This window comes from Bos indicus x Bos taurus, chromosome 10 (assembly GCF_003369695.1).
Source record: "Bos indicus x Bos taurus breed Angus x Brahman F1 hybrid chromosome 10, Bos_hybrid_MaternalHap_v2.0, whole genome shotgun sequence".
In the NCBI taxonomy this organism is placed as follows: Eukaryota; Metazoa; Chordata; class Mammalia; order Artiodactyla; family Bovidae; genus Bos; species Bos indicus x Bos taurus.
In genome coordinates this window covers 17879066-17889205 of record NC_040085.1, presented here as the reverse complement: position 1 = coordinate 17889205, position 10140 = coordinate 17879066, and the positions used below count along the sequence as shown (strand labels likewise).

At 42.2% G+C, this 10140-nt stretch overlaps 1 gene segment (V, D, J or C); it reads left to right on the top strand.

Annotated features, from left to right (window-relative positions):
* The first annotated feature begins 8397 nt into the window (after window positions 1-8397).
* LOC113899961 lies at window positions 8398-9772 on the top strand. The segment is given in 2 exon segments: window positions 8398-9212; window positions 9345-9772. Coding segments are annotated over 2 exon segments (507 nt in total).
* The last annotated feature ends 368 nt before the right edge of the window (window positions 9773-10140 follow it).

Genomic DNA, 10140 nt, shown 5'->3' with positions numbered 1-10140 from the left:
ATTATGAGCCCCAATGGAATAACTCACTCAAGCTCTGTTGGCACAGCATTGGCTGGCTTCAACAGAAAGCTCCTTGGCTAAACACAGGGGATCAGGAACATTTTAAATCTACCCTCTTTCTAGAATTGCCTTCTTTTTAGTTCAAATGATTGTTACTTTGTTAATGAACTATTTTAAAAAAGACTGAAGATCTAAAATTCTAAAGGCCCATTCCTGGTGTGAGGAAGGTCAGAATCAATGATGATGAATGGGAAGTAACTCGGTCTGGTAATGTTTAAGCATCTCATTAACAAACCTATACAAAAGCTTAAATTACTGTGATGTCTGATCTGCTATTATTTTCCTATACTCTTTCTGACTTTCATGCTTAGAAAATTCATGACCATCCTAAATTTATTTTTTAAAAAATAGCTATTACTTAAAAATATTAATTATCTATATTTAGAATTTATTTCGGAGAAGGCAGTGGCAACCCACTCCAGTACTCTTGCCTGGAAAATCCCATGGACACAGGAGCCTGGTAGGCTGCAGTCCGTGGGGTCGCTAAGAGTCGGACAAGACTGAGCGATTTCACTTTCACTTTTCACTTTCATACATTGGAGAGGGAAATGGCAACCCACTCCAGTGTTCTTGCCTGGAGAATCCCAGGGACGGGGGAGCCTGGTGGGCTGCCGTCTATGGGGTCGCACAGAGTCGGAAAGGACTGAAGCGACTTAGCAGCAGCAGTAGCAGCAGCAAGACTCATGTATTTTTTTGTTTGTTTGTTTGTTTAGTGATATTCATTTTTGAGATACTGTATTCATCTACTTCCCAGTTCTGTTGACTTTGCTTCCTAAAAGTCCTCTAGAAGATGTCACAATCCCCACAACCCAATTCACCTCCACAATCCTCATTAAAAATCCATCTCAGTCTCTTGCTCAACACTTGACACACCCCATCACTCTTCCATGTAGTCCCTTTTCCATGGTGAGAGCGTTTTGCTAGAGTGCAGATGTTAGCATGCCAGTCACCTGGATCCCCATTTGCTCTTAGGACAAAGAAGAACTGCCTCTCCAACTTTATTTCATTACATGTCCCTAATCTCTCCATCTTTGTCTCTCCCTCTCTCTTCAACAATACTGAGTATGTCAAAGGCACTATTTTCCTCTTATATAACCCATTCATATAGATATTTTAGTTGATTTTATTTATTTATTTTCCTAAAATTCTTTTCCTTGCTTTAAAAGAGTTAAAAAAAAATAGTAAATGCCTATTCATTCTTGTATACTTGTCCAAGAGTCAGTAGCTAAGGAAAGCTTAGTGGGTATTTTAGAATTATAGAACTTTGCATTTTCAGGTTTGTAATTTATTTTTATTTCTTTCATTATTTGTTTAAGGTCTATTTTCAATCCTACTCTGTGATCTCTTTGATTATAGTGTCCATATCTGTGGTTTTCATTCTTGAAAACTCAGCATCAATGTGTCTTAGGCATTTGCTGTTGTTTAGTTGCTAAGTCATGTCCAGCTCTTTGTGACCTCAGGGACTGTAGCCTGCAAGCCTCCTCTCTTCATTGTATTTCCAGGTGAGAATCCTGGAGTGGGTTGCCATTTCCTCCTCCAGGGGACCTTCCTGACCCAAGGGATAGAATCCACATCTCCCACATTGGCAGGTGGATTCTTTACCACTGAGCCACCTGGGAAGTATCTTTGGCATTAACATCATTCAATTTCCTTATTCATTTCTATTCATTAATGTGATCTTTATTTTAAGCCTCCTCAAAAACTATGATAATATTTAGTGAAAAAAGTAATCTTTAGAGGTTTATGGATAAATTCTTGGAGTATAGAGGGGATTGGAAAAGGATAGCCACAGGGCAAAGTAGCTTGATACTTATGTTTATAAATAAAGTTTTATTGGAAGACAGCCATGCTCATTTATTTATGCATTGACCATGGATGCTTTGTGCTATACCAGCATAGTTGTAGCAGAGACTGTATGACTTCAAAACCTAAACTATTTACTATTTGACCCTTTATAGACAAAAAAGTCTGCCAACCTACAGGGTGTAGGAATTACATAAGGATTCTTTGATTTGGATTTTTTTGTTTGATAACAACAAATTAAATAATTTCTATCATATTTCTAATATTTCTAATCATCTGTTGGGCCAATTTAGAATACTCCTCATCTTTCTGAAGATTTTGTGTTATGTCATTTTTTAAAAGTTATGACCAACCTAGATAGCATGTTGAAAAGCAGAGACATTACTTTGCCAACAAAGCTCCATCTAGTCAAGGCTATGGTTTTTCCAGTGGTCATGTATGGATGTGAGAATTGGACTGTGAAGAAAGCTGAGTGCCAAAGAATTGATGCTTTTGAACTGTGGTGTTGGAGAAGACTCTTGAGAGTCCCTTGGACTGCAAGGAGATCCAACCAGGCCATTCTGAAGGACATCAGCCCTGGGATTTCTTTGGAAGGAATGATGCTAAAGCTGAAACTCCAATACTTTGGCCACCTCATGCGAAGAGTTGACTCATTGGAAAAGACTCTGATGCTGGGAGGGATTGGGGGCAGGAGGAGAAGGGGACGACAGAGGATGAGATGGCTGGATGGCATCACTGACTCAATGGATGTGAGTCTGAGTGAACTCTGGGAGTTGGTGATGGACAGGAAGGCCTGGCGTGCTGTGATTCATGGGGTTGCAAAGAGTCAGACACGACTGAGAGACTGAACTGAACTGAAAGACAAAGGGAATAATGACACTTTACAAATAAAAGCATCGTAGGTCTTAAAATGGATAAAAGTTTTAAGAATATTTTTTAAACATCTAAAAAGTTTGAATGTATCAGCATGCAATTAAGTAGAAAAAAGTAGCAGTAAATTCACAATATTTTTTTTCAGTGCTGATTTTTTGATGCTTTGTTCAATAATAGAGTTATATAATGTTGACTTATATAGATATTTTTGAATAGAAGTAAAAATACTGGAAATCACTAATCACAGTAATTCAGACAATAGTGCAGAGAAGGCAATGGCAACCCACTCCAGTACTCTTGCCTGGAAAATCCCGTGGATGGAGGAGCCTGGTAGGCTTCGGCCCACGGGGTCACTAAGATTCGGACATGACTGAGCATCTTCACTTTCACTTTTCCCTTTCATGCATTGGAGAAGGAAATGGCAAACCACTCCAGTGTTCTTGCCTGGAGAATCCCAGGGATGGGGTGGGGGGATGGAGGGAAGCCTGGTGGGCTGCCGTCTATGGGGTCGCAGGGAGTCGGACAAGACTGAAGCGACTTAGCAGCAGCAGCAGCAGGAGACAATAGTGCCTTAAGCTCCAAATCATCTTAATCAGGTGAATTATTGAATGACACAATCTATAGTTTTCTTCTAATGAGATTTCACCACCTCTTCAGTAAAATATCACTTCTCAAATTAATGTTTTAATATGAATTTTATTAATTTTGTATTTTATATGCACGGGCTTCCCTGATAGCTCAGTTGCTAAAGAATCCACCTGCAATGCAGGAGACCCTGGTTCGATTTCTAGATCGGGAAGATCCGCTGGAGAAGGGATAGGTTACCACTCCATATTCTAGAGTTTTGCTTGTGGCTCAACTGATAAAGAATCCGTCTGTAATGTGGGAGATCTGGGTTTGAACCCTGTGTTGGGAAGATCCCTGGAGAAGGGAAAGGCTACCCGCTCCAGTATTCTTGCCTGAAGAGCCCCACATAGCTCATGGGGTTGCAAAGAGTCGGACACGACTAAGCGACTTTCACTTTGATGATTAAGAACTGTGAACCGAAGAGGTTTATACTTAACCTAAGTTTTGTATGTATAAAGGTGCTATGATATTTTTAAAATAGTCAGTATGAGAGTGGTCTCTTATATGAAGAACTGTGACTTAGTTTTGAGAAATACCTAATGCCCCTGTGTTCAGACCCTAGACTTGCCTCTGGAAGCAGCTCATCATACCGAGGGCCTGAGAACTATTTCTCGTAGAGACTATCCTTCATAAACAGATCATTGTACACCCGGACATGTCCACTCATTCACTTATTCATTAATTTTTCAAATATTTTTAAACCATTTGCTCTGAACTAGTGTTCTGCATATTTTGAGAAGTTGGCCAATGAGATTAATAAGATTAAGTTCCTGATCTCAGGTGTATCAAACATAGTTTGAAAAACAACACACAAATGATTCCAATATGGTGTAGAAATGACAGTGATATATGTGCGTACAAGGTACAGTGGGAAGAGAGGTGGGTCCTAACTCAGCCTGAAGGACTGGATCAGCACTTTCATAAGGAGTAAATCGGTTCTTAAAGAAGGAATAAGAAGTTGCCTAGGCAAAGATTCTGGGCAGAAAGGAAGAACATTCTAAGCAGAGACAGCTCATCCCCTGATTCTAGGGGACCAGTGAGGGAAATGACAAGAAGAGATCTCAGTTCAGTCTTTTTTCACACTCACACTATAACTTAAGTTGCCTAAATGAGCTTATTGCTCAATGTGATCAGACAATAGATGCTGGGCCTGGAAAGCCTTAAGGGAACTGTATTTCTCTGCATCTTAAAGACAGAGGAATTACCGACTGTCTCAGCTTCGGGCACCATTGCGAAGTCTGCAGAAATTATTTGGTGCTTCCTTCCTTGAGCCCTGCGCTCACCCGAGGTACCTATTTCCCTCCTATGCCTACAGCTTGAGCTCCTTTTCAGGATAAATACTAAAAGATGTACAGCAGACTGCAGAAACAGAGGGAGAACGACAGAGGGCGCTGCTCCCTTTCCTTGGTGGTTTGATATAAATTCATCTTTCATTTCTGAGAACCTTTCTCTCTTGCTCAGCCTACAGCATGATCTTGTAGGGGAGTTTGTCTTGCATAACACATGAACCAAGATTTTCTTGAAGATTTCAACAAAAGATCAAGAAACTAGAGGAATAGTTTTTTCAACTTTTGTGTATCCCCAAACTCAGCCTCCCACTGCTTCTGAGCCAGCTATGCTGTCTGCTTTGTGCTTAGGACTTGTGATCTTGTTGATAATGCGTGAGTAACATTGATTTAAAATTTCTAAGATGTTCTATTCCTTGGTTTTAGGATGTCATGTAACCTCTATCAAGCGGGAGATGGTCCCTCTTCCTTAGCCAACTTAACAAAGTCTTACTCTGTGTGTGTGTGGTTTTTTTCTTTAAGGAGGGACCAGTGGAGACTCGGTGACCCAGACAGAAGGCGTTGTTACCCTCCCCGAGAAGGCATCTCTGACTCTGAAGTGTACTTACCAGTCCAGCTATTCAGGTTTTCTTCTCTGGTATGTCCAGTACCAAAACAAAGAGCTTGAGATGCTCCTGAAAAGCTCATTAGGAAACCAGAAGGTGACCAGCAGAGGTTTTGAAGCCATTCATATCTCAAGTGACAGCTCCTTCCACCTGCAGAAATCCTCTGGACAAACATCAGACTCAGCTGTGTACTACTGTGCTCTGAGTGACAGTGAAAGAGGCCGCAGGGGGAGCTGAACACAAACCCAAGGGCACAGATGGGGTCAGTCTGTGGGCAGCTCTCCAGAGTTCTGTGCTAGAGGCATCGTCAAAGTACTTTGAGCTCTGAAGTTCAGAGCTAAGAACCTTGGAATTCTTGGATTGCCCTACAGAGAGGAATCTGGGGTGGGACAGTATAAAGAGGAACCTAAGGGCTTTTCTCTGAATGCCTGTTTTCAGCCCATTCACATTCCCCCTAAAGACACAGAATCCCTTGAAGTGTCATTAACTTTTCAGTGACAATTCAGTTGATATATGCTGAAATATTTCACAACCTGTTAATGAAAACTCCCAGGAACATTGTTAACGGATGACTGTATGATCTGGAAGGTAGTCTCTGGTTTTAATAATTCAGACTAGGATTGTATGTCTTGCTGAGATATACCTGCAGACACTCCATCCTCAGAGACTAGGAGCTTTATTCTCTCTTCCCTTGACTTTTCCATCCCTATGGCTGCTACAGCAAGGTTGCTACCCGGGTAAGTTCCAGGAGGAGAGTTTTCTGACAAGATAATCCTTCTGTCAATGGCCCTGTGGGTCAGAGCAGTCCAGTTGGTAACTATTGCAGGCATAATGTGTTGTATTAAAACAGGGTACAGGATATTCTCTTTGCCAATAATAACGTCACCTCAGGGGAAATTTATTCATCATCAGTCATATTTCTGATATATGGAAAAAGTGTTTATGTACTCTTACAATAAGCTATCTTTGGAGTGGAGTGAGCTTTTCACCTGCTCCAAGAAACTAGGAGAAAATATCACCCGCTCCCAAGGCAAGAACATCTCCCCACTCCTCTGCTCATGAGCAGGAATGTGGAGCCACTTGGGCTCTGCATCTCTGCAACAATCATGCCCATTGCACAGAGCATCCCCTCTGCATCTCTGCAGGTTGAACTCCTGTCCACGCCTTTGGGGACCAGACTTTCTGGAAGGACAGTGGGGGACACAGAAGGTGTGAAAAGAGATATGTTTTACTGCCAGGCAGTCAGGGAGATGTGGCCTAGACACTGGTTATTTGTCATCTCATAATTTATAAATACAGCAATCAAAATACAGAGTTTAATAGTAGAATAGTTTTAATGGTCCTGGAGGATGTAGTCCCCATCCTCATTTAACAGGGTGGATGTCAGGACACCTACCTGAAGGTCAGTGCAGACCTCCTCCCTAACATCCTAGAGTCCTGCACCCTGGGTGTTGGCTACCTGAGCACTGGGGGTTCAACATCTTGATAAACAGGCCAGAGAAAGGGAGAGGGAGATGAAAAAACAAAAATAAATCTTACAGTGGAAAAAAAGTATCCAAGCAGGGTTTATTTCCCTGGTGGTAACTGTATCAGCTCTCTACTTCTGATCTGATCCCTCATTCCACATCTCTGGGTCCAGGCTAGTGGGACTACAGACAGGGCAGAAGATTATTATTTTTATTTATTTATTTATTTATTTATTTTTTTGCTTACCTGCTCCTCAGTCAACTGAAAGCAATTTGAGATGGGAATCATGTCTGGTTTTCAGTTTACATGTTGTAGGAGAAGGAAATGGCAACCCACTCCAGTGTTCTTACCTGGAGAATCCCAGGGATGGCAGAGCCTGGTGGGCTGCCGTCTATGGGGTCACGCAGAGTCGGACACGACTGAAGCGACTTAGCAGCAGCAGAGAACTCTTTAAATTTCCAGAATGAATGCTGGAGCCTAGGGATTCCTGAACATGCACAAAAGTTTAAGAGCACCTAGGTGATCTGCTGAGCCAGAGAGTCCTACCAGCACGATAACTTGACTCAATTTTAGGGGGAATTTTGGTCCAGGGGATAGGACTCTGCACTCCCAATGCAGGGGTCCCAAGTTCAGTCCCTGGTTAGAGAACTAAATCTCACAAGCTGAAGCTAAGACCCAGGGCAGCCATAAACAAAACAAATGACAACTCGGCAAACAGCTGTGCACTAAAAAATAGCTCTAATTTTAGTAGGAGTTCATTTTAACTGATGAGAAAATCTCTGTAGGTGGAAAGGTACATTTGAAGAAGATTGTTCTTGAAATTGTTCTTAGTCAGTTCAACTGACTACATCATAGCCATTGTTACTGGATTGACAGCACTGCCCTGAAAACCCGTGTAAGGCAACCTCACACCTGACTGCAGCCAGAGTCTTCATGCCTTAAAATGGTTTATGTCAGCAAAGAACAATGTTTTGACTTCTTACCATAATACAACCATACTTTCCATAAAGTAAATCCCAGAAAAAGAAGCAGCTATGAAATGACTTTGTTATATCTTCTGCTGGGTTCACTTCACTTGCACAAATAATTGCACAGGAACCTAGACAAACAGGCTGATAGACGCTGAGCAGACAGCTCTTTCCACTGCGATCCCTGAATCTCTAATAAAATAAATAAACAGGAGCCTGATAAACACCACACACATGCCTTTGAAATGAAGCAAGCCTGGTTAATATATTAAGTATCTGAACTTGACTTTCTTAAAAAAAAAATACTTAGTTGAATTAAAACAAGAATGTGACAAGTGCTATCATCCAAGTATGGTCCAGGGGCCCCAGAGGAGATCTTTTCAGGGAGGTTTACCAAACTCACTGAGGTTTCTCTCTTTTATTGCAGATTATCACTCAGCCCAAGATTCAAAGTGGATCTCCTCCCTCCTCATGCTACCGCCTTGCCCTTGTCTCTCCCTTTCTCTCTTTTTGTCCACATCCCTCCTCTCTTGTACAGTGGTCCACAAATTTCTAGGTTCCATCTCAATCCCACAGTGGGACAGTTTTGGTAAATCCCTCATGCACTGGTGCCTGGAAGCTGCCTCCATGAAGTAAGCTGGGCAATGTCAGTGCTCTTCTCTTCTGTCTTCCTTATCTCTGTGCTACGTGGTGTACAAGGTCCAAAATTTGTTTCATATATTTTGTCCAGTTTTCTGGTTGTAAGGTCAACTCTACCTTTAACTGTGAAAAAGAAGTAATGGTAATATATTTATTTATTTTTTGAGGATATTTTTACCAACGTGTCATTTTATGATGGTAGGGTATGTAATAATAACCTTATCATTCAACCACACATTATTTGAGACCTGCCGGAGATAAGATTTCCTCCATGGCATGTTGACTGAGTCTTGGGGATGAACAGAGCTAGTTCAGGTAAAGAACTTCAGGAGAGGAGGGAGCACTTTCCATTCAGGGGGATCCTTCTCTGACTCATGGGAATCTTGGAGACACATGAAAGAAAGAAATCTGACTATTCCATCTAGAAATTCTAACTGGGGTTCCTTGCAAAGCTAGAGATACCTGTAACATGAAAAAAATATGGAAGCAATAACATATTTCCCTAAGCACGCTTATGTTTAGGACTCTCTTCTTGGGGTTCTGTCCCATTCTCCTCTATGTACCCCACAAGTTATTATCAGGAGGAATAGGTCAGACCGCACTGTGGTGCAATTTTCACGACCACCACCAGAGGGCGGGGCTTCCTTCGGACGCGGTTGCTCATTGTATTCCGGAGCTGGTTTCTCTTGCCTTCTTTGTAGCCACAAGAGAGAATATTGCTGCAGTACAGAAAGGGGCTCTCAGTTTCTGAGCGAGCAGCTTCTGTAACATTCAGATGGAGACTATATTTATTGCATCTGTGTATTCCAGAGACCAAGGATCGTTTTCTTTTGCGAACATGCATTCTGCCACTCACTCAGTTCTTCTGATCATCTTAATATTCAGTAAGTAACATTTTATCCTAAATGTTAATGATTTTTCATTTTCCTATGATTATAGGTAAGTTTTATTTTTCTTCTCTGGCTGAAAACTCTCCTCCTGTACATTTCTACTATAACAAAGTGATTCTCTTCCAGGAGGCACCAATGGTGACTCAGTGAACCAGACAAAAGGCCCAGTGACTGTCTCAGAGGGGGCTCCCATGACCCTGAACTGCACTTACCAGACTGCTGATTTTGATCCCTATCTTTTCTGGTATATCCAACATCTCAACAAAGCTCCTCAACTCCTCCTGAAGGGCTCGATATCAGACCAGAACCCAAAGAGTAAAGGTTTTCAGGCCACTCTGGTTAGGAGTGACAGCTCCTTCCACCTGCAGAAACGGGCAGTGCAAACATCAGACTCGGCTGTGTACTACTGTGCTCTGAGTGACACAGTGAGAGAGGGCTGCGGGGGAGCTGAACACAAACCCCGAGTGCAGATTGGGGCTCTGGCTGTGGGCAGCCCTGCAGGGGGGTTGCTGTTTCTGTCTTAGGTGTGTTATGCTAGCTGTGTTGTTGTTTATGTACTAAGTCATCTCCAACTCTTTTGCGACCCTGTGACTGTAGTGGGCTCTTCTGTCCATGGGATTTCCCAGGCAAGAAGACTGGAGTGGGTTGCCATTTCTTTCTCCTGGGAATTATCCCCACCCAGGAATGGTACCAATGTCTCCTATTTGGCAGGCAGATTCTTTACCAGAGCCACCTGGGAAGCCTGTGTTATGCCAGAGGCATTTTCAAAGTATTTCCAGCTCTGAAGTTCAGTGCCAAGAACCCTGCAATTCTTGGATTGGTCTACAGAGAGGAATCTGGGAAGGACAGTGAAAAGAGGAATCTAAAAGGCCTTCTCCAGAAATGCCTGATTTTAGCCCAGTCACATTTCTCCAGATGGCAC